Source organism: Hyperolius riggenbachi, chromosome 6 (assembly GCF_040937935.1).
Source record: "Hyperolius riggenbachi isolate aHypRig1 chromosome 6, aHypRig1.pri, whole genome shotgun sequence".
NCBI lineage: Eukaryota > Metazoa > Chordata > Amphibia > Anura > Hyperoliidae > Hyperolius > Hyperolius riggenbachi.
Window position 1 is genome coordinate 141,960,983 of NC_090651.1, and position 26,013 is coordinate 141,986,995.

General features: G+C 44.5%; 1 protein-coding gene across 6 annotated transcripts in view; it reads right to left on the minus strand.

The window, feature by feature from the left end:
• The window catches only part of COL11A1 (collagen type XI alpha 1 chain), a 782,075-nt gene that overhangs the window by 474,109 nt on the left and 281,953 nt on the right, over positions 1–26,013 (minus strand). For all 6 annotated transcript variants that reach the window (XM_068240020.1, XM_068240025.1, XM_068240017.1 and 3 more), the window contains one exon: positions 24,974–25,055. In XM_068240020.1, the coding sequence (XP_068096121.1) occupies positions 24,974–25,055 (82 nt within the window). The remainder of the gene's footprint in view (positions 1–24,973; positions 25,056–26,013) is intronic.

Here is a 26,013-nt window from a genome sequence, read left to right on the forward strand (position 1 = left end):
CACTAGCCTTCCAGCAATCCTTGTAATAAGAGTCACCTGTCTCTGTTTGCTGGATGACTTATGTCTTACATACCTAGAAAATCAGTGAGTTCTAATTAAAACGGACCTGAATTCAGAACTTCCTATCTGCTCTAAAATATAAGCAACAACATAATAACTGTCGGTAAATCTGCGCTTACCAGCTTACTTGCGGTTTCCTCCGCTGGCAGCGCATCTGGGACTTCAGGTACAGCTTTCCGCATTGTCAGGGATGGTGTCAGCAGCATTCATCCGCAGATCCAGCCGCATGATTCTCAGACTGCAAATGAGGGTGGACACATGCGCTGTCGGCGATGCCCCTCTTATACTCTAAAGAAGGGTGTCAGCTGATCACCTGTCAGCTGACACGCATGGCTCCACCTCCGGTCCCTGATTGGCCAAGTGGCTTGGGGGCATGGTTGCCTGCTTACCCGGGCTATTTAAGAGCTGTGCAGATACTTGCTCACTGTCTGCTCTAACTAACACTTCGCAGTGATGGCTTCAGACCTTAGTCAGATCCGTGTGTGCTTTGAACTGGCAGGACCCCGGGAATTTCACACTAGCTCAGGAATAAATATATATAATTGTTGATTGGTATACTGTGTTTGACCTTTTGCCTGTTTCTCTGACTACTCTCTGCCTTACGATTCTGTACCTCTGTCAATCTGATCTGTTGCCGAGTCCGACCTCTGCCTGAATCCTCACATTGTTATTGCCTGCCGATTTTGTACCTTATATGCCAGATCTGTTACCGACCCTGCCTGTTGACCATTCTTAATATCTGTATCAGTGACAGTATCGCCTTCTACTGTCACTGTTTGTAAGACACTTTCCTTGCTGGGATTGTCTTATCTGTCTGCAAGTGCCCTCATACACTAGCAGATCGTTACAATAACCTTTAAATAAAAAAAATATTTGTTACAGCTGATACAAATCCTGCAATAAATCTGCAGTGTATCTAATTCCTGCTTTCATGGAAGCAGACATAGGTTTAACCTCCTGTGTTTACAAATTAGCTGCTCCGCTGAGGCAGACAGCTGACACAACTGAGAGATCATATTACAGTTGTGATTAGTCACAGATGAGGGGGAATTAGACAGGCTAAACTTCCTATATGCATACAGGGTTCATTTTTTAATGTTTTCCTTCTGTCCCATGAAAAAGTTCAGGTCTACTTTACCAACAATTAATGTTTATAAATTGTATTTATTGTCCAGCGTAGCGTAATATATTAGTGCTTTATAAATAAAATAAATAATAATAATAAATGTAGACTCATAAGTTTTGTTTAGTCTTAAAAACCTGGATGTCCATATATCACCTGCTATGTATTGCCTGCTTTAAGGAGTGCTGCTGTATTGGAGTATCCATGTGAGTACAGTTTCTATTTTGTTCTTCCTATGCAGATGTCTATACAGGAGCTTTTTTTTCTTTTGCAAAGTATTATGAATACACCATTAGATGAAATTCAGGAGACTTGGCCTAATACAGTATAATACAGCTGTGGATTTGGTATTCACAGTTTGTGCATATTTTATATGGGCAGGTCTAAAACATCTGGTTTGCAAATGTGCCCACTTCCTTTGGTTTACTTAAGATGATTTGTCACAAAACTGTCTGGTTGAGTGTAACAAAGGATTTCGAATTCTGGGAAGATGTTGACTGTCCTTATGAAGCACTCTAAGCCCTTAGTTATTTTAATGTGTACAGTTGGTTGTTGTGGATTGTTGGTAGCTACACCTGGATGTGTGCATGGATATAGCTTCAGAGCTTGGCTGAAAATAACAGATTCCTAGTTGGTCCTGGAAAGTAAAGGCATGCAGGATGGCTGGTTGTAGGCTGATTAGACCAAGAGTTAGTAGTTAAGGGGGCGGGGGGGGGGGGGGGGGGGTGCGGTGTTATTGCAAAATTAAAACCAGGAGGTAAAGGTGGAAGCAGGGGTGGGTGTATATACTGTCCCATGAGCAACGCTGCGTTGGATGGGGCCACATTCAACCCCATAGCAACCGTATGCAAGGTTGTTCATGGGACAGTATAGAGAGAGTACACCCGCACCTTGTTCTACCAGCGCGTTAAGTGCTGGTGGAGATATACTGATGATATCTTTTGCCTGTAGGTAGGGCCACATTCGATATGATTGTTTTTTTTTCTCTTGCTTGGCTTTAAAGTGTCCTGTGATTAAGTTGATGTTTTAAAACAGTGAAATAGAGGTGGTTTTCTTGGATATGAGGTTTATCAATCAATCTGGTAGATTGGTGACTACTCTTTACACCAGGGGTCACAAACTCGCGGTCCGCGGGCCATTTGCGGTCCTCGATACAATAGTTTGTGGCCCTCGCCTGCAAAAGCTTCCTTATAGTTCGCTTCAGTGCTCCCAAGTAATCCGCCGCATCCCCGCTAAACAAGGGCTGCAGAGCCCCCAAATCGCCCGGGGGGCAATCCGCCGGTATTTCCTGGAAGGGGCAGAGCTTTCAGCTTCAGCTCTACCCCTCCTGACGTCAATTGCCGCCTCTCCCCGCCCCTCTCTGTGAAGGAAGAGTGAGAGGGGCGGGCAGAGGCGATGATGCGCTGCGATTGACGTCAGGAGGGGCAGAGCTGAAGCTGAAAGCTCTGCCTCTTCCAGGAAATGCCGGCGGATTGCCCCTTGGGTGATTTGGGGGCTCTGAAGCCCTTGTTTTGCGGCGGGGACACGGCGGATTACTTGTAATGGGAGCACTGAAGCGAACTAGAAGTTAAAGTAGGCAAAATAGTTCGCTTCAGTGTGAATTTGATTTTGAAATAAAAATCAATGCAAGGGACGGGGGGGTTGCTGAATGTGAAATCCCTTATGCGGCCCAGCCTCATCCTGACCTTGCCTCCCAGGGCCCCCAGGTAAATTGAGTTTGAGACCCCTGCTTTACACTGAATTTACAGACAGGAATTCCTTGCTTCATTTTCAAAGTTTCCATTCTCCTTCAGTGAAGAATGCAATACTTGCTGGCCAAATAGCATGGATTGGGAGAATCATCATCACCAGTCCTGAGTCATTAATGGAACAGATGGAACAGTTAAAGTGTAAGTTCAGGGAAAGGGGCTACCCTGAGAATACTTTGAAAACACTTTCCCGTAGACCCAGGAACTCTGATAGACAGTATTGTTTGTATTTTGTGTTCACTTTCTCTACCTGTAGCTAGCAAATAGGGAAGGCCATTAAGAAGCACTGGCACCTGTTGCAAGGAGCTTTCTCACAGGTGCCAGAGTTTCTCCCACTGCTTTCATTTAAGAAAGCATCCACTGTACGTGACAAAGTTCATCACTGAACACTCAGCAAACCATGCCCGTTGCCAAGAGAGCAGGAATATTCCTGTGTCTTTTCTGCCATCTCTGTTGTCACATGACCAAGGGGGACTCATTTACCCATTCTTTCCGAGGGCACACAGTATCATAATAAGGGCCACTATACCTGTGACTCCTCACATGTTGTCTACTTGATTAACTACTCTACGACCACTCCACGCCACTGGGCATGGCCGCGGTGGCAGCCCCAGGACCGCCTAACGCCAATTGGCGTCAGGTCCTGGAGCCGGCTACTGAAGGAGATTGCGCGCAGGGTGCGCGCGCATGTCCTTCTTGGGGGCGGAGCTCCGCCCCGTCTTTAGTCTCCGAGCAGCTATTGCTGCTTGGGAGACTGTTAGACGGCGTTATCACCGTCTATTTACATATTACAGCAGCAGCACTGTACTTGGGACAGCTCTGTGACACGGCTGTCCCCCTGGGGGACAAGAGAGCGATCAGCTCTCATAGGCAGAAGCCTATGACAGCCGAGCGCGTGATTGGCTGGCTGGGGGGAGGGAGGGGATTTCTAAAAAAAAAAAAAAAATTGTAAAAAACTGTACAAAAAAATGAACATGAATATTTGTAAAAAACCTAAATAAACACAAGGGGGGTGATAAGACCCCACCAACGGAGAGCTCTGTGGGTGTGGAGAAAAGGGGGGGGGGGAAATCACTCGTGTGCTGTGTTGTGCGGCCCTGCAGCTTGGCCTTAAAGCTGCAGTGGCTAATTATGAAAATAACAGCCTGGTCTTTAGGGGGCTTAACCACTGTGGTCCTGAAGTGGTTAAATGTCCGTGTGGCCTTGGATATATGGGGATGACTACTAGAGATGGCCCGAACCTCTGATTTTCGGTTCGCAAACCGGGTTCGCGAATTTCCGCAAAAGTTCGGTTCGCGCGAACTTCCGTGAACCGCAATAGACTTCAATGGGGAGGCGAACTTTGAAAACTAGAAACACTTATGCTGGCCAGAAAAGTGATGGAAAAGATGTTTCAAAGGGTCTAACATCTGAGTTTTTGCATGGATGAGTGGGATAGATGCCAAAAGTCCCGGGGAAAAATATGGATTTGATGCAAAGCAGCGTTTTAAGGGCAGAAATCACATTGAATGGTAAATTGCAGGCCTAAAGTGCTTTAAAACATTTTGCATGTGTATAGATCAATCAGGGAGTGTAATTAGAGTACTGCTTCACACTGACACACCAAACTCACTGTGTAACGCACCGCAAACAGCTTTTTGTGTAGTGACTGCCGTGCTGGACTGGTGTGCACCATGACGAGAGTGCAGGTGATGGCGGCTTTCCAGCCCATATGGCCGCCGGGCTGAGGTAGCTGAATGACAGAACAGTGACTGTCAAGCTGATCAAAATTGGTCTGTCCACAATGAAGCAACGACCTTATTATCGTGGGTGTGCCCCCCCCCCCCCCCCCCGACACACTCATATAACTGTCAGTCATTGCTTCATTGTGATACGCAAGCCCCTTCACAGTGGCAAGGTAATGATCACGAAGGGGAATTGGCACATGTACATGCCTTTTGTTTTGTTGTTGCAGCTGCAGTGCAGCCAGAAAAATTAGGCAGGCATGTACACGCACCAGAAAAATTATTATAGCGGCCACTGCTAGCAGCGGCCTTAAAAATTCAGGAATCCACCTGGAGTCCTGGACCCTGTTGGTGGTGGCGGAGGAGGCAGTCAAGCGGCCTGCGGGCAGAGATGCTGTGTGGGGAGCGACTTAGTCTTGGGGCAGGCAGTCACACGGCGTGCAGACAGAGATGCACGCTGTGTGTGGGGACTGACTTAGTCTTCGGGCAGGCCTGAGCATGCTTTGCAGACCAGGCATCCGTGGTCAGATGGCCCTTGACCCAACGCTGTGTGCCAGAGATGTCACCACTTGCCTTTCAACATCACGGTACAGTTTAGGTATCGCCTTTTTTGAGAAAAAATTGCGGCCTGCCTGGTATCTTCCACTGCGGTGTGTGGCTTTGCTTTTGTGTGCTGCTTTTCCTCAGGTGGTCATCCCATTGCAGTTTGTGCTTTGTAATCATGTGCCTTCTTAACCACTTGAGGACCGCCCCCAGCCGATGGGCGGCGGCAAAGTCCGGGCCCAAACGACCGCAATACGCCCATCGGCGGGGGCGGCTGCGGGAGTGGCTATGCGGCGATCGCGTCATTCGTGACGCGATCAGCCGCCGGGGACTGGCTCCGCCCACCGCTCGTAGTAACCCGCCGGCCGTTCGGAAGCGCCGGCGGGTTACTAGCACCCGGATCGCCGCTGCACATATGTATAATAGGCTTTGTAATGTATACAAAGCCTATTATACTGGCTGCCTCCTGCCCTGGTGGTCCCAGTGTCCGAGGGACCACCAGGGCAGGCTGCAGCCACCCTAGTCTGCACCCAAGCACACTGATTTCCCCCCCCCCTGCCCCCTGATCGCCCACAGCACCCCTCAGACCCCCCCCTGCCCACCCCCCAGACCACTGTTTGCACCCAGTCACCCCCCTAATCACCCATCAATCACTCCCTGTCACTATCTGTCAACGCTATTTTTTTTTTTATCCCCCCCCCGCCCACTGCCCCCTCCTGATCACCCCCCACCCCTCAGATTCTCCCCAGACCCCCCCCCCCAGACCCCCCCCCCGTGTACTATATGCATCTATCCCCCCTGATCACCTGTCAATCACCTGTCAATCACCCGTCAATCACCCGTCAATCACCCCCTGTCACTGCCACCCATCAATCAGCCCCTAACCTGCCCCTTGCGGGCAATCTGATCACCCCCCCACACCAATAGATCGCCCGCAGATCCGACATCAGATCACCTCCCAAATCCATTGTTTACATCTATTCTCTCCTCTAAACACCCACTAATTACCCATCAATCACCCATCAATCACCCCCTATCACCACCTGTCACTGTTACCCATCAGATTAGACCCTAATCTACCCCTTGCGGGCACCCAATCACCCGCCCACACGCTCAGATTGCCCTCAGACCCCCCCTTATCAATTCGCCAGTGCAATATTTACATCTGTTATTCCCTGTAATAACCCACTGATCACCTGTCAATCACCTATCAATCACCCCCTGTCACTGCCACCCATCAATCACCCCCTGTCACTGCCACCCATCAATCAGCCCCTAACCTGCCCCTTGCGGGCAATCTGATCACCCACCCACACCAATAGATCGCCCGCAGATCCGACATCAGATCACCTCCCAAGTGCAGTGTATACATCTCTTCTCTCCTCTAAACACCCACTAATTACCCATCAATCACCCCCTATCACCACCTGTCACTGTTACCCATCAGATTAGACCCTAATCTGCCCCTTGCGGGCACCCAATAACCCGCCCACACGCTCAGATTGCCCTCAGACCCCCCCCCCTTATCAATTCGCCAGTGCAATATTTACATCTGTTATTCCCTGTAATAACCCACTGATCACCTGTCAATCACCTATCAATCACCCCCTGTCACTGCCACCCATCAATCACCCCCTGTCACTGCCACCCATCAATCAGCCCCTAACCTGCCCCTTGCGGGCAATCTGATCACCCACCCACACCAATAGATCGCCCGCAGATCCGACATCAGATCACCTCCCAAGTGCAGTGTTTACCTCTCTTCTCTCCTCTAAACACCCACTAATTACCCATCAATCACCCCCTATCACCACCTGTCACTGTTACCCTTTAGATTAGACCCTAATCTGCCCCTTGCGGGCACCCAATCACCCGCCCACACGCTCAGATTGCCCTCAGACCCCCCCTTATCAATTCGCCAGTGCAATATTTACATCTGTTATTCCCTGTAATAACCCACTGATCACCTGTCAATCACCTATCAATCACCCCCTGTCACTGCCACCCATCAATCACCCCCTGTCACTGCCACCCATCAATCACCCCCTGTCACTGCCACCCATCAATCAGCCCCTAACCTGCCCCTTGCGGGCAATCTGATCACCCACCCACACCAATAGATCGCCCGCAGATCCGACATCAGATCACCTCCCAAGTGCAGTGTTTACATCTCTTCTCTCCTCTAAACACCCACTAATTACCCATCAATCACCCCCTATCACCACCTGTCACGGTTACCCATCAGATTAGACCCTAATCTGCCCCTTGCGGGCACCCAATCACCCGCCCACACCTCAGAACGTCCTCAGACCCCAGCCCTGATCACCTCGCTAGTGCATTGCTTGCATCTATTTCCCCCCTCTAATCACACCTTGAGACACCCATCAATCACCTCCTGTCACCCCCTAGCACACCTACCCATCAGATCAGGCCCTAATTTGCCCTGTGTGGGCTCCTGATCACTCGGCCAAACCCTCAGATCCCCCTCAGACCCCCTTCCGATCACCTCCCCAGTGCATTGATTGCATCTATTTTCCCCTCTAACCGCCCCCTGAGACACCCATCAATCACCTCCTGTCACCCCCCTAGCACTCCTATCCATCAGACCAGGCCCAAAACATCCTGTCATCTAAGAGGCCACCCTGCTTATGAAAGGTTCCACAAAATTTGCCCCCTCATAGACCACCTGTCATCAAAATTTGCAGATGCTTATACCCCTGAACAGTCATTTTGAGAAATTTGGTTTCCAGACTACTCACAGTTTTGGGCCCGTAAAATGCCAGGGCAGTATAGGAACCCCACAAGTGACCCCATTTTAGAAAGAAGACACCCCAAGGTATTCTGTTAGGTGTATGATGAGTTCATAGAAGATTTTATTTTTTGTCAAAAGTTAGCGGAAATTGGATTTTTATTGTTTTTTTCACAAAGTGTCATTTTTCACTAACTTGTGACAAAAAATAAAATCTTCTATGAACTCACCATACCCCTAACGGAATACCTTGGGGTGTCTTCTTTCTAAAATGGGGTCACTTGTGGGGTTCCTATACTGCCCTGGCATTTTAGGGGCCCTAAACCGTGAGGAGTAGTCTAGAAAACAAATGACAAAAAAAAAAAATCTTCTATGAACTCACCATCCTCCTAACGGAATACCTTGGGGTGTCTTCTTTCTAAAATGGGGTAATTTGTGGGGTTCCTATACTGTCCTGGCATTTTAGGGGCCCTAAACCGTGAGGAGTAGTCTTGAAACGAAATTTCTCAAAATGAAGTGTGAAATCCTAAAGGTACTCATTGAACTTTGGGCCCCTTAGCGCAGTTAGGGTGCAAAAAAGTGCCACACATGTGGTATCGCCGTACTCAGGAGAAGTAGTATAATGTGTTTTGGGGTGTATTTTTACACATACCCATGCTGAGTGGGAGAAATATCTCTATAAATAGACAATTGTGTGTAAAAAAAATTAAACAATTGTCATTTACGGAGATATTTCTCCCACCCAGCATGGGTATGTGTAAAAATACACCCCAAAACACATTATACTACTTCTCCTGAGTACGGCAATACCACATGTGTGGCACTTTTTTGCAGCCTAACTGCGCTAAGGGGCCAAAAGTCCAATGAGCATCTTTAGGCTTTACAGGGGTGCTTACAATTAGGCACCCCCCAAAATGCCAGGACAGTGAACACACCCCACAAATGACCCCATTTTGGAAAGTAGACACTTCAAGGTATTCAGAGAGGAGCATAGTGAGTCTGTGGCAGATTTCATTTTTTTTTGTCGCAAGTTAGAAGAAATGGAAACTTTTTTTTTTTCTTTTTTTTGTCAGAAAGTGTCATTTTCCGCTAACTTGTGACAAAAAATAAAATCTTCTATGAACTCACCATGCCTCTCACTGAATACTTTGGGATGTCTTCTTTCCAAAATGGGGTCATTTGGGGGGTATTTGTACTATCCTGGAATTTTAGCCCCTCATGAAACCTGACAGGTGCGCAGAAAAGTCAGAGATGCTTGAAAATGGGAAAATTCACTTTTGGCACCATAGTTTGTAAACGCTATAACTTTTACCCAATCCAATAAATATACACTGAATGGTTTTTTTTTTATCAAAGACATGTAGCAGAATAACTTTCGCGCTCAAATGTATAGGAAATTTTACTTTATTTGAAAAATGTCAGCACAGCAAGTTAAAAAAGTCATTTTTTTGCCAAAATTCATGTCTTTTTTGATGAATATAATAAAAACTAAAACTCGCAGCAGCAATCAAATAGCAGCAAAAGAAAGCTGTATTAGTGACAAGAAAAGGAGGTAAAATTCATTTAGGTGGTAGGTTGTATGACCGAGCAATAAACCGTGAAAGCTGCAGTGGTCTGAATGGAGAAAAAGGCTCTGGTCCTTAAGGGGCGAAAAGACTGTGGTCCTGAAGTGGTTAAGGTAGTTGTCCCTACACGGGTCTTGGTTTTTCCACGGCTCAATTTTCGGTGGCAGAGAGTACAGATGGCATTGCTCTCATCTGAGGCAGACACACAAAAAAATGTCCACACCGCTGAGCCTTGGGGTGATGGCACTTTGGTGGTGGCGGCCGACTGAGTGTTAAATGGGGTGCCAGAATCAGAGCAGGAGGAGAAAGATATGTCATGCTTCCGTGCGGAAGCTGAGAAAGATGAGGTCTTCTGTGTTAAATAGTCAACTACGTCCTGACAATATTGGGGTTGATGGCACGTGCCTTCTTCTGAACACTGTACTTTGGTCGAGGGCCGCACGAAATCACGACAGCGCAACCTCGAACAGACCTGCCAGGTGGCCTGCCTCTGCCTTTTGTTTTGTCCATATTGGGGGGATGAAGTGAAAGGTATGCACTGACTTGACTAATACAATGTGCAGTCACACAGGTGCAGTGAACAGGTATGCACGGAGTGGTATATCACACTGGGTACACTCACGTAGGTAGGTGGGTGCACTGAACACAACAGGTAGGTATATGCATGGATGGGTATTACAGTGTGCACCTGTCACACACAGACAGGTACCGGACAGGCACAGTGACACTGCGTGTGCTCACGTAGGTAGGTGGGTGCACTGTGAACAACAGGTAGGTATATGCAGTGATGGGTATTATAATGTGCACCTGTCACACACAGACAGGTACCGGACAGGCACAGTGACACTGCGTGCGCTCACATACGTAGGTGGGTGCACTGTGAACAACAGGTAGGTATATGCAGTGATGGGTATTACAATGTGCACCTGTCACACGCACAGGTAGTCACTGAATGTGCTGGGCCTGGCAGTGGCACACACAGTAGGAATTAGCAAGGCTGTCTATGCAACACAAGTGTCTGTGGGACACACATACACACACACACACACACAAAAAAAGTCCACACGAACAAGATTACCTCTCAAAAGAGCTGTTGAGGCGTGCTTTTTTAGCAAAAACAATCAGCAAGGAGCAAGCTAAGAAGCCTACAAGAGCCTAACTAAGATTTCCCTATAGGTCTCTGCACAGCAGCGCTAGCTTCTCTAATTACTGCAGGCACACGAGTGAGTCCAATGCCTGATGCTGCCTGCCTTTTATAGGGAGGGAGTGTAGCCTGATTGGCTACAATGTGCCTGCTGACTGTGATGTAGAGGGTCAAATTTGACCCTAATGATGCACTATGGGAGCGAATCAAACTTCCGGAAATGTTCGCGGTTCTCCACGAACGTGAACTACCGAAGTTCACCAGGAACCATTCGGGCCATCTCTAATGACTACCCAAAAAAAGTTGAAGGATAGATTATCACCACATATGACAGCAATACGTAATAAGGTTCCTTCACAATAACTCTCCAGTAATTTTGCAACATCTCGCCATAACCTGTCACAGCTCAAAGTACAGATGATTGATGAGGTGCCTTCTGGCTGTAGTGGTAGATTAGATAGACATGGTGACTTTGTCGAGAAGCATGGTGGATCAGGAAACTTGAAGTCATGGGTCAGAGTGGCGTAAACCGAGAGTATGATTGGAGTTTTTGCATTTGATTGCATCTTTATTTTATAATTAGTATGCGTTTTTATGTGGTAGATCGGATATCTGTAATGTCTGCAGTTGCACTGAAGATTTATGATTATGGCTCTATCTGGCTATTAGTAGTTGCAATGTATCTGTAGATTTGTGGATATTTTCTAATTTAGGCATTTTTTGTTTGTTTTACAGATGACCTAGCATGGGGCCAAAGTATGCTGGGATTTCCAGTGTTACGTGCCTCCTATATCACTAAGGCAATGGCGTCCCCCTCTTTCTGGGTGTTCATGGTAATTGGACTCCCCTTTGGGCTCATATGGGCCGGCTGTGTGCTGTCACTCTTATGTGGGCAGCAGCTGTATGTACAGCAGCATTTTGGAGGCACTGATTGGGCAGAGGACTGGTTTATGACGTGGTCTGCTAATGGTGAGCAGACGTCAGGTGTGGTGGGCATGTCTTTGATGACATGACGCTGAAGTCAATTCCTGCAGCGAGTACAGATGGCTGTATGAGGCTGGTGGAGGTCCCACCACTGCATTTCTGCTGACAAAAACAGGGATTAGTGAGTTGCTTGTGTTTAAAGCGGACCTGAACTCAGAACTTCCTCTCTACTGTAAAAGATACACAAAAGCATAATAACCTTAGAAGTGGACCTGTATGCTTGCACAGGACAGAAGGAAAACAGAGAGAAATGCACCCTGTATGTGTTAAGAGAGTTTAGTCTGTTTAATTCCCCCTCATTTGTGTCTAATTAAAGTGGTAATTTGATCTCTTCCCTTTCTCATTTGAAAGCAAAGGCTGTTAACAATATGTCTGCTTCCATAAATGAGGAAGTAGAAACAGTGCAGATTTATTTTAGGTTTTGTATCAGTTGTAACAAAGAAATGTTTTTTTTTTAACCTCTTGGGGACTGCAGTGTTAAACCCCCCTAGTGACCAGGCCATTTTATGTAAAATGGGCCACTGCAGCTTTAACGTCAAGCTGCAGGGCTGTACAACACAGCACACAAGTGATTCCCCCCCCCCCCCCTTCTCCCCACCAACAGAGCTCTCTGTTGGTGGGGTCTGTGTGTTTATTTTTTTAGCTAAATATTATTGTTTAGATAAATATTATTGTTCATTATTTTTTTAATAAATGTAACTATTTTTTTATTTGTGTTACCCTAGGCCTGTCCTCCCTCCCCCCGCCAGCCAATCACTGTGATTAGCTGTCATAGGCTTCAGCCTATGACAACCGTTCACCTCTGATCCCCTGGAGGGGACAGCCGTGTCACACGGCTGTCACCAGTACAGCGCTGCTGCAGATCGCAGCACTGTACTATGTAATTAGATGGAGTTTAATAGTCTCCCGAGCGGAGACTGAAGGAGGGGCGGAGCTCCGCCCCCCGAGCATAAGATGATCTCCTGCAAACTGCTGCCCCAGGGCTTTATGCCGATCAGCGTTAGGCGGTCCTGGGGCTGACGCCGCGGCCACGCCTGCCGGCGTGACGTGGTTGGCAAGCAGTTAAAGGTTATGCTGTTGTGTATCTTTTAGATCAGAGAGGACGTTCTGAGTTCCACTTTAAAGAAAACAATTTCTTTTTTACAGCTGATACAAATCCTGCAATAAATCTCGAGTGTGTCTAATTCCTGCTTTCATGGAAGCCGACATATTGTTAACATCATGTGTTTATCAATTAGCTCTCTGCCATGGCAGGCAGCTGACACAGCTGAGGGATTTAATTACAACTTGTGCTTAGTCACTGATGAAGAGGAATCAGACAGGCTAAACTCTCTAAATACATACAGGGTGAATTTCCACATGTTTTCCCTCTGTCCTGTGCAAGAGTTCAGGTCTACTTTTAAGTTCTCCATCAGGTCCCTGTTGTTGCTGCTGCACGGCTATTGGCCATGGGTACGTTGAATTGTTTTACCCATATCTTGAGACATGGCGTAAGAGCTTGAAAAAGACCTAAGAGGCTTGAAACGGTGGGCTGTCGCTGGGGTCACTCTTTTATTGACAGAATGCAATTTTAATGATTTTCTAATAAAGATCACATTTTACAAGGTGGACTTTTGCACGGAACAGTCAGCTGGTACAGTGACTCTGGGCATTGGCACACCAGTGTCCTCTATAAATGTGTGCTCCTCCACACCAAGTGCTGTTCCATTCGCTTATTTAGTAAGAGGGTGTTTCGTACCTATTAGCCTCTTAAAGTTTCCTAGTGGTTCTGGGTCACTTGTAAGCTATTTGGGTATGCTGTAGTACTAGTCCAAGCCTTATCCCACATTATATCAATCCATGCCATGTGCTGCTGATGGGAACCAGAAAGTCTGAACCAGCGCTCTATGTATGTTGGGTTAATGTGACTCTGTGTAATCTATAAGCTTTAGGAGGATCGTCAAGTTACTAAAGAGATGCAGTGGGAAAACTTTGAGAAACTGATAATAACTTTATTTTCTATTGTTAAAGTAAAAATATTTCTGAGTAATTATTATTACCACTAACAGCCTGGAAAGGATTTGTGCGCAGTGACCATGTGGATTTACCTCATACAATGTGTGAAATACTACAAATGTTTTGAATTTCCTCCTCCTCCTTCTCTCTCTCTCTCTCTCTTCTTCTTCTTCTTAACCCCTTGTAGATAAAATAACAACTAACAGTTTGTTATCTTAATTTTAGTTAGAGGCTGGAGATGAAATGACAACCAACATATTTGTAATATGATATGAGGTAGATGTGGACTTGCCTCCAGGTATATTATTATTGATTTATATAGCGCCACCATCTTCCGTGGCACTGTATAACAGCATATAGGGTATACAAATACAAAATAAACAGTACAACAGTTAATAAAAGACAAAAAATGCAGACATCAAACCAACAAACATTGATTCCGGTGATACCTTTAATGACTAACTGTACATAGTTTATTGCAAGCTGTTGAAACTTTAAGTTTCTTCTTCAGGCATTAACAGAACTGTATCAGAACAAATTAACTACATATTTTACACAGGGTTGGGAGGTATGTACACCAATTACACAGCATTGTGAGACAAAAGGGGAAGAGAGTCCTGGCGATAAGGCCTTATAAAGATGTAAGGTATAGGACAATATGTAAAGGGAAGCTGTGTATGGGGCGGTAGAAATGGTGGTCAGTGGGCAAAGTGTGCTAGGTAGGAGAATACCTAGATATACTGCCTGGAGGTAGTATACTTCCAGGTATATGTCACAGATAGTCTATTTCAATAACAGCTTTAATAAGACATGAAAAACTTCACTTGCAACTCGTTTCATAGGAATCTCCTGCTTCTTCAGGCAAAACAAAACAAAAATATGGGAATATCTGTGGATACAGCATTGCAGATGGAGGAGCCGAGTCTGCAATACTGAGTCCACAGCAGATCCGCCCATAACTTTTTTACCTGAATAATTATTATTGAATATGCTGGATATTGATGCTGAAACTCTAGTAATGTATGGGCACCCTAAAAGTTTATACCAGGTTGAAATTGATTAGCTTTCTATTCCTCGATGGATGGATGAATGAAAGAAAAATGCCCCTTTGTTTTGTCTTGTGATTAAACTAAATACAGCTAAATACAGCTTTTCACTATCCAGTGTTTTCAGGAGATAAATCCTCAAACTTATACGCCTTTTTATAATGTAATGATTTATTCCTTTTTGGGTAACAGCTACAGTACCTTTGTAGCTTCTACCCTTGCAGTGTTTAATTGACTGACATAGGCTCTAGACACTTCCTGTAAGCAGTGCCGGGACAGGGTTCTACAGCACTAGAGGTGGAGATTTCAAACTGTGCTGCCCCTCCCCCCCCCCCCCCCCCAGTGCCCGCCCTAGTTATAGGATTTTAATCATACCAGCAAGATTAGCAGCTCCCCCAATACAATTTCCCATTACACCCCCATACAGTAGAAGCCAGCCTCCCCTCCCCAGTATAATAACTATATGTGCCCCCTTAGTGTATTAGACAGCCCCTTCCCCAGTATAATAGCCAGATGTGCCCCAATACAATATTAGGCAGCCTCCCTCCCTACTTAGTATAATGTCCAGATGGGCTTCTCCTCCCCAGTATAATAGCCAGATGTGCCTCCTCTTCACCGTATAATAGGTAGATGTGCTCCCTAATCCCCCCTTACTACTCAGTATAGTAGCCAGCCACACAGTGCAGGAGCGGTTCCCGAGGAGAGGGACGGAGGATTGATGTCAGGCCCCTCTCCCCACACCATTGCAGTGGTTCACTCAGAGGCTGGAGCCTATGCAGCCTCTGCCTCGGCCAGGCTTTCCCTGTTAGCCTTCATTCATTAATCTGTCATTCACTGTCTATAACAGCTTTTGCCTGCACACCTTAATATTCCTGGACATTTTTGTCTCAAATCTATACACAATGGAAGTTTGTGTTTACATGAAACAAGATGTAACAACAGTGATAGTGTTTAATATTGCTTGATGTGCAAAATGCTTTATGCCTTGACTCAAAGTTTATACAGGATTTATAATTCTCTTTTTCTCTGTTTATATTTCCAGCCCTGTCTGAGGATGGTTTGAAACCTAAGCTCTGTGTGCTTCTTGGCTGCTGCTTGGCAAGAGGTTGGTGTTATATTTAGATATATCCAGCAACTTTTCCTTTGCCTTGTGGCAGCTCCTCGCTCTTCTAACCTGCCTTGCTGTCTCAGTCTGCTTAGGAGTATCTTGGTCACCTCATACAAAAAAATGTACATTTAGCCATGATATCATGCAGCCATTGCTCAAACTGGCCTTTGTGTGAATATGCAATCGTCATGGTAGTAAAGTTAAAGTGTAAGGACAAGACTAACCAGCAAGCTCATGGTGAACCAGAACTCACTGAATTGTGTAATGGGCTACAATGGTCCAAAGGAGGCTTTTTGGACCACTGTAGCCCCTTACACACTCCAATGAGTTCTGGTTCACCATGCGCTTGCTGGTTAGTCTGCACTGGGAGACATCTCAAGCTCACTCCAACCTGAATTATCGCAAATACTTGGTGCTCGGTTCACAAAGGCGTGCTAACAGTTAGCACGCCTAACAGCTTTGGCAATGCAAACTAGGGTGCTAAGTAGTTTGCACGTCTAAAGCTCTTACCAATCGCGCACAAAGTTTAGCACGCGTGGTACGTTTTTTAGCACGCACCGTGTGACGTTATCGGTGCACTATGCGGAGCTAAACTTTGCGCGCACGAACGCTTGCGTGCATATTAGCGTGTGAATCGGCCTCTTCACTAGGGTGCTAACACTTAGCACCCTTTAGTGAATTGAGGCCTTTCTGTTTTAAGAAAGCAAACTTTTGTTTTCCAGTGTAAGGCCCCTTTCACACCTAAGCGGGAATCGCACGATTCCCGCTAACCACAAACCGCTAGCGTTTTTAAAAAACGCTAGTCCTATTCTAGTCTGTGGCAGTGTTCTCACTGCCATGATCGCAGGCGTTTTGCAATTATTGCTAATCGCAAACGCGTTACCTGCAGCGGTTTGCCGGTGATCACGATCAGCATGTATAGAACCGCTAATCGCGATCGCTGCGAAAAAATGCTAATTTGTCCAGTAAATTTTCCGCATTTGTCGCAGAAAAATCATGCCTCCACAACGCTAGCAGTAATCACTAGCGTTTTACGATTCCTAGTGTGAAACAACCCTATGGACAAGAGACGACTAAAAATGCACATCTAAGGGGATGTCAGAGTGCAAATTTCTGTTTCACAATCCTGGACTGATCATATGTAGACAATTCAGCTGCCATGTCTCCTAAAGGGGATCTGAAGTGAAAATAACCTTATGAGATAATGAATTGCATGTGTAGTACAGCTAAGAAATAGAACATTAGTAGCAAAGAAAAAAGTCTCGTATTGTTTCCAATACATGAAGCGTTAAAGTGTACTAGAGCTGACGACCTATAATTTTCCATCAGCTCGACCAGTGATCTGATAATAAGTTGCATCGTGTGTAGACGTCCAAATTGTTCCTGATCGATAATGCGATCGATTTTGTGTTGATGACTACCCAACATCGATCGTAAAATTGTTCAGAATCTGATCGGAGGGGTCAGAAATGATCTGGTCAATCCGTCGATCTGATGAAAAATTGTACCGTGTGTACTTCGCCTGACCGTCCCCCACATCACCCAGTCCCATGCACACCTCCAGGACTTCTCAAGAGCCACTCCAACACTATGGAACTCCCTACCTCCACCCATTAGGGCAGCATCTTCAAGAAGGCCCTCAAAACTCACCTTTTTACTCTGGTTTACCACCCCTCACAATTGCTCTAAACCCACAGCTGAACTCTGGTCTCCTACCTTTCATGTCCCTACCTCTCCCACTAGATTGTAAGCTTTGGGCAGGGTCCTCCTCCTTTTGTGTCCTACCTGATCATGCACCTCCATTACTGTGCACCCATGCTATGCATTTGAGTGAACTCAACTTGCCTAATCTCCATGCTCCCATCCAGTGACAGACTAAGCATTACCTTGTACTCATACTGTGCTGTGTGATCTGGTCTTTCTTGTATTCCTGTATTGTCGTATTGCTGTATGTCACCCCTAAATATTGTCTGTAACGTAAACTAATGTCCAGCGCTGCGTAATATGTTGGCGCTTTATAAATACAATAAATAAATAAATAATACCCAGCTTTACAGACCTTCCAGTTTGAATACCCTTATTCTTTTCACCAACTGTTCAGCCCTGAGTTGCCGTGTTAATGAACAGTAGCTATTCAGAGCCGGGACAAGGTCCTCCAGCACCCAAGGCTGAGACACCAAAGTGCGCCCCTCAATCCCTGCCACCCCAGCCATCACACACTGATTGCTATTAGACTAAGAGTCGCCACAGGGCCCACAACCTCCCCAACACCTTCATATCTAGTTATCTGGCTTGCAGTCACTGCCATGTATCCCCTTTTCGTATTTCTTTTTGCTTCAAACACAATTAGGAATGACAGCTGAATGAATTCTGCGCCCCCTCCTACACTGCGCCCTGAGGCTGGAGCCTCTCCAGCCTATGCCTCGGCCCGGCCCTAGCTAAATTACCTCTTACCACCATGACATAGTCCCATGTGTACATCTTCTTAATATTATAGTGTCTGTATTCGTTCTACTTGTTTATAGGTGCCATTATTACTCAATGTTTATGAGCATACTCTGTATACATTCATATTCTTCAATAAAAGCTAATAAAAAACAAACAAAACTAAAACATTGGTACAGCCTACCGGAGAAAGTTAGCTCAGTATCTGTGAATGGGATACGCAGACTGCAAATGACATGCTTAACTTTTGTTTTACAAAGCATATCTTAAAAGTCAAGGTAAAAAAAAAATCATTGTGATGATGAAAAATTATTTATCTATGCTTACACTATCGCACCATGATCTAAAATGGATATTATTATAAATTATCTCTTCATAGTAACATTAATGTAATTAAACTTACTTAGCATGGATGAAAGTAGATACACTGTTATCACAAGCAGGAATGTATCTATCAGCTTTGTGTACGGCTGAGGGCATGGTAAGATTTACATCATTTCAGCCTGCAGGCACATAACCCTTATCACCATAAACCATTTCATGTCTGTCAGTCACTTAGAACATCTTTCTTTGTTCAAAACAAGGAATAAATGACATATGTTGTGCGGTGAGCAAAATGCATCACCCTCAGGTGCCCTTTGCAAGGGCCTGTTGTGCTTTTTGATACTTTTAACCTGTGTCTTCATGATTCACTGGTTCCAAAGGGTACAGTAAAATTCTGATGTGAAACTGAAATGCTTACAGTTAAAGAGATGAGTCATGTTTAGAGTGCAGCCTTAGCTACAAATCACAGGTATTCACAGCCAAATGTTTTATTGTGCGTGCGTGTGCGTGTGTGTGTGTGCGTGCGTGCGTGCGTGTGTGTGTGTGTGTGTGTGTGTGTGTGTGTGTCTGTTTGATGATTCTTGCAGGGACCAAGAATACTTAGGCGAGAAGTAGAGACCAGGAGCCCAATGGTGCAGTATCGTTTGGTATAAGAAGGATAAAAGTACATATATACTCAGAAAGGTGGGTTGTGGTTCCTGCAAGCACCCTATAGGCCTACGGGGTATTAACCGTCCCCGTTTGGCACTCCAGGTCCTGGTCCAGATACTGGACGGTCGCTCTCCTGTAGTACGATACACTTTCCAGAACAACTGCAAAGCTATTTCCTCCAAAGGAGGTCTGACTGGTATTGGGAAGGATGGAGGCACCCTCTGTGAATTCTATTGTAGTGTTTCTTTTAAGAATGATCAATAAAAAAGAGAGAGGTAATCGCTTACCTCTCTAGATGATGTAGACACCAGTTCAACTGGAAAAAAAAATAAAAAAGTGTAAGCGCCTCTAATCTTTATCTTTATTAGAGGTGCCTACACTCTATCTATATCATATGAAGAGGTAAGCAATTGCCTCTCTCTTTTTTTATTTATAATTTTTAAAAGAAATACTAAAATAGAATACACAGTGGGTGCCTCCATCCTACCCTATATCAAATGTTTTATTGAGCCCCTGACCCAAGGCAGTTTTGAGCAATTTTGCCCTCCCCTCCGGGTGGGGTGGGGGAGCTTAGAGGTAGGAACTCGGAAACTCCATTAAAAAAATTGTTCAGTGAGTGTAAATTATCCCCCACTCCCTGCAGAGCTGTCTGCAAAGCATGCCAGTAAATACTATAATAAATCTCTTTCACTGCCATTCCTACTCACAACCTGGCACTACAGTCCAATATGCGTAATTTGGCACAGACTGCTCTAGGAAAATTAGGCACCGCAATAGACCACAATGGATATTTGCAGCTATGGCATGGTGAGTGTACAATTTCCTATGGCTGAACTCCGACTATTGCATTGGGGGTGCAAGAGTTTGGTTATCATACAACCGAACTCCAGCTATCATGCGGCAGGGGTTTTAATCAGTGCAGGGGTTTGGCTATTATGTATTATATAAAAAAAAATCCAGATAAACTGTGGCTGAGATGACCATTGGCACCAGAATTCAGCTGCAATATAGCTAAAATCTGGAACATTGCAACGCACGTATAGTCGACTAACAGTATCAGTCGTAAGTAAAGCAAACTACCATTATCAGATCAGTTAAAATGTTAGACGTAGTGACCGGTTAGTGTTAGACATAGTGGCGGGTTAGTGTTAGACATAGTGGCGGGTTAGTGTTAGGCATAAGTGTGTGGGGGGTGCCTGATGTTAGAGTACAGGGTAGAGAGGATAGCATGTTAAAGCAACAGCAATAGCGGCACAACCATTACCTACACTTAAGCCTCTGACCCACATTCAGACTTTTAGACGTGTTTTTGGTTATGCAATTCTACGTGATCCACAGCTTGCACTGTCTCATGTCCCCATCAATGTGTTGCGGTTATTGCCAACAAATTCCCACAAACGTATTGTATTTTCCATTCATTATAATAATCTAAATCACAACCGCATCTTTGAAAATTGTGTTGTAATGCAAGTGCCGTGCATTGCGACGGGGCTTACATTACTGGCAGCGTGAATGTGGGGGAAGGGGTCTAAATCGTTACTTGAAACAAAATATTTAAATATCAGCAATACTTAGGGCTTGATTCACTAAGACAAAGTTAACACGCCTTATCAAAGTTAACATGCCTTATCAGAGTAGCATAGTGAGCGCTATGAATTTATGTCTGCTAATTGGCAATGACGAGATCTCAACTCGTCCTGCCCTGAGCCCCTGCGGGTTTGTAGTGCTCGCTTTGCTGCTCTGATAAGGCGTGTTAACTCAGATAAGGCACGTTAAGTCAGATAAGGCATGCTATTTGTCTTAGTGAATCAAGCCCTTAGTACCCAAATTACCAACAGAACTGCTACCATGGTCTGCCATCTTCTAGATGTACCAAATGCATCTCTTCTGTTTGCCATTCGCCACGCCATTATCATGTGATGCCAGGGATGGGGAGCAAAGGAAATGCCGCATGCTCAGGACTCCAAGGCAAAGCTGGAGTGGCACGCGGCGGGCGTGAATGAGAGGGTAAACGATTGCGGTACTTTGTACGGGAGTCGTCAGGGATCTTAAAAATCCTATCCGTTGTGACGGTCGTAATTGGCGCGCGTCACAATTCTTGATCGTATAATTTCGCACATGTACTCATGTTGCAAGATCGCAGAAATGATCACTCATCGCTCAAAGCATCGCGCAAAAAATAGCGGACTGGGTACGAGCCTTTAGGCGTCCAATCCTGTGTGAAATAAAGAGGCTGCCTTAAAAGGATTCAGATGAGTGGGCAGGAAAATGCATTCATTAATGAGCTCTGCTACATCTTTATTATGTGTCATATGACAACGAGTACGGTTGGGAATGAGAAACCTATAAAAGTGACAATTTATAGTCCTGAAATGGATAGAAGAGGTTGACAGCTTGTTCACACAGTAGGTTAAAGGCACAGGTCAAATTAGTCCATCCTTTCCTTTCTGAGGACTAATAGTGTTTTATAGCCCCCATCATATAAGAAATGGAAAGAAATTCATTTTAGACATCAGTGCCTCTTCCAGAAACACAAATGTAAGAATGTATGTTTTTATTGCCTGGAACAGACTCATGGCATTAATCTGCGGAATGGGCTATTGGTGGCCTACATTACAGATGTCTGATTCCATTGCTCAGATCTTCCATCTGCAGGGCTAAGACACATTTTATTATCACAGCTTTTGCAGATCTAGCGAGGTATGCACAGGGGTCTGCTGTGTATAGTAAAGGACACTGGAGTTAATTTTAATAGAACACATGCACAGCTTGAGCAGAGGACAGAGGATTTCTGCATTTTTGCTAAAGCAGAAAATGATGAGGAGATGAAGGTATCATCCTGCATGGCTGCTGCGAGAGATGTTCAACACATGTTAAGAGTAGCGATCACACCTTTACTGCAGAAGAGGAGAATTGGTTTCAGATGTGAATGGTTTAGTCTTCTGGAATTTGCATTCCGCTGTGCTATTTAAGATGATATCAATACCCCCCTTTTCCTGCTTTCTTTTGCACATAAGTAAATACATTCATCCTGGAAGCATATGTAAGAAAGGAGCTCTTACAATGTCCTCTTTGCTCTTTTGCAAGAGTATATGCATAGAAGGACTTCTTCACTGCTCCTGCTCTTCATCCCAAGCACTGGAAGGATCAGACAGCTGTGCAAACACTAATGATATTCCAAAGGAACTCCCATACCTCTCTACTAATGTACAGCAGTAAGGCACGTACTGCATACCATGCAACAGCTCCTCTAGTGGAGACCAAAGCAACTTCTGGACCAAAATGTATTTCTTCTTGGATCTAAAATAAAGCGATAATTTTGCATATTCAGTAGTGATGCATTTTAGGTAACCACAGTTAATTACTTAAAGCTAAATTATTGCAAATACCTTCTGATTTAAGAAGGCAAACTACACTGAGTGTTGGCTTTTTCATCAAAGGGCTTTTCGGTCCCTTTTAGTCCCCTTTACTGTCCTAGTAGTTTTGTGTCGCCCTGAGCTGCTTGGGTATTCTGTTTTTCATGTTTCTTGCAAAACAGACATTTGCGTTCTTAAAACAAAAGGTATTTGTGATTATTCAGGTTAGAGTGAGCATACGATGTCTCCCACAATGCATCACTGCTGAATGTGCAAATCATTCCTTTGTTATCCCTGAAAGCCAAAACACATTTCCACAACTGCTGGAATGAAATGATGTGTCAGCTAGTGATGATCATAATCAACAAATTACGATTTCGCTAAATTTCACGTAAATTTTCGCAATTACGCTTGCACGTAATTACGATTTGCAAATTCAATTGATTTTGTGTAGTCATTTGTAATTTCGCATAAAATTTAATGAAATTTTGTGTAATTTTTTGCCAACTTTAACATTGAATAGCAAAGCTGCCATACATGCTATTGACTCCAAAATTGGTACATATGTTAAAGGGAATCGTGGGTACAAGTCAAAAAAATAATTTTGCAAAAAGACCTTATCGTTTTTGAGAAACTCGATTTTAAAAATGCAAGTAAAAAATGGTTTTTAAACTTAGAAAATGACAGCTTAAAAGCCCTTTTTTGCATATTTAAAATCGAGTTTCTCAAAAACTACAATTTTTTTTGAAAAATCGATTTTGTGACTTATACCCACTATTCTGCTTAACATATGCAGCAAATTTAGTAGCAATAGCATGTATGGGAGCTTTGCTATTAACCTCTTAAATCCGGCACAAAATTATGCGAAATTTAATAAAAATTACGCGAAAAATTATGCAAAATTTTGAAATACTACTATTACATACGAAATTAATTACAATTTTCGGTACTTATCCGTTAGCCGGGCGCATCCGGCAGGTGGCGCTAATTACTATTCCTCCTCCAGGCCGACATGGATAGTAGGGAAAGATGTAACTCTGGTGGAGTTTTGTCGCCACCTAGAGGATGCGCCCGGCTAACGGATAAGTACCCAATTTTCCCTGAAATGTTGCATTACAATTACGATGCGTAAATGTGAATTTCGATGCGAAATTTCGCCTATGCGAAATTTCGGCATACCACTGGTGTCAGCTTGTTAATAGTACAGAGCCACAATAATCTAACATGCATACGTACTGTTTCAGACTGGCTGGTCCTCATTGGTGCATGGCATGGATTAATGTGGCTCTATGACATAGGACTCAAAACACCCAGGCTCATATGCAATTCACTTTTTCATCTGTGTTTTCACCTAGGAGATAATTTTCATATACTCTTTAGAATAACTTTTAAGCACTTTTAAAAAAAGTACCAAAAATTTGGTGAAAAATTACGATCAAATTTTTAGGGGGGTATTTTCTTGCTTGCTAGTGGTTTAAAGGGCATTTTATAACAAGGTGTCAAAATATATCCTAGGAGAAAATTGGGTACTTATCCGTTAGCCGGGCGCATCCGGCAGTTGTTGCTAATTCCAATCATAATGACTTCACGTAACAAAACTGTGAATGTAAACGGCGCAGGTTAAGGTAACAATATGTATATTAAAAAAGTCAGATAATTAAATGACAAATAAGCCGGCGGCAATGTAACAGATCAAGCCGCCGGCTTCGTGTCTCGCTCTCCTCCCCCCTTGCCCTCTCTCGTATAGAACACTGGCAGCCCTGGGGGGGGGGGGGGGGGGGGATGGAGGGGACTCGTTTACCCCCAGAGTCGTTTGTCGCAATAAAACAAGCAGCATTCCCTGGCGCGGCGAACGACTCTGGGGGGACACGCATGTCGCCCCCCCCCAGGGCTCTATACGAGAGAGGGCAAGGGGGGAGGAGAGCGAGACACGAAGCCGGCGGCTTGATCTGTTACATTGCCGCCGGCTTATTTGTCATTTAATTATCTGACTTTTTTAATATACATATTGTTACCTTAACTAGGAATGCAATTAGCGCCACCTGCACCGTTTACATTCACAGTTTTGTTACGTGAAGTAATTATGATTGGAATTAGCAACAACAGCGCCACCTGCCGGATGCGCCCGGCTAACCGATAAGTACCGAAAATTGCATATGGGCCCCAGAGTTTTAGATTGCCCAACAAGCTAATGGTGAACCAGAACTCCTAGGAGTACTCCTTTCTGTTTTGTTTTTTTTTTTACTTTTTTTTAATCTCTGTTGTAGGGTGGTAGTTTTCAAACTGTCATAATTAATTTGCATTAATTCATGCACTTTTGCCTTGCTCTACTACCTAGTATTGTGGTTCCATTAGAAGATGCTGAAGCATCCTGGTAAAAGTGCATAATATTCAGAAAGTATTCACACCTAAATCACTTTTTTCAGTTTTGTTACGCTTCAGCTTGATGCTACTGTTGTTTTTACTCCTTATCATTCTACATGCAGTACTCTACAAAGAAAAAGTGAAAACAGAATTCAAGACAATCTGGTAAATATATTAAAAAGAAAAAACTGTAATATCACATTTTACATAAGTAGTCAGAACGTTGCAATATCACTTAAAATTTAGCTCAGGTGCCTGTTATTTCTTTTGACTGCTGCTGAGCCGTTCCTACACCTTGGCTTGAGTCCACCTGTGGCAAATTAAATTGATTGGACATGATTTGGAAAGGCACACACCTCTCTGTAGAAGGTTCCATAGCTGGTAATGCATACAGTGGTTTGCAAAAGTATTTGGCCCCCTTGAAGTTTTCCACATTTTGTCACATTACTGCCACAAACATGAATCAATTTTATTGGAATTCCATGTGAAAGACCAATACAAAGTGGTGTACACATGAGAAGTGGAACAAAAATCATACAAACTTGGAGTTTGCCCCACTTATCCTTTGCCTCTAATACATTTAGCCATAGACCATGAACAAGAATGCAAATCAGATCCTGACACAAATCTGACTGGATTAGCTGCATGCTTGGTTCAGGTGGGTGATTCAGATACTAGTGCAGCCAAAGAGATCAGCAGAACGGCCAGGCAACTGGTATTGTTTAAAAGGAAATAAATACTGCAGCCTCCGTACCCCTCTAAGTTCAGATGTCCTTTAACACACTACAGAACTGATGTTGTTCAAAAAACTGTGAGCCTGAGGTGGGTGGGAGTCTGGTGAAGTTTCCCCACCCATAACTCTGTCTAACATTTTAGTCAAGACAGAACAGAGGATTCAAGGGACAGACCTGACAATGCAGCATCTGCCAAACAGCAGGACATGAAGTGCTGACACTTATGGAGAGTCATACTTGCACTGGTATTTTTGTTAAACTGCAATAGCATTCCTTCAATACACTACACTGTATGGGTACAGCAACACTTTTAAATGGGAATTTTGATTTTTTTTCCCCCTTAATGATTA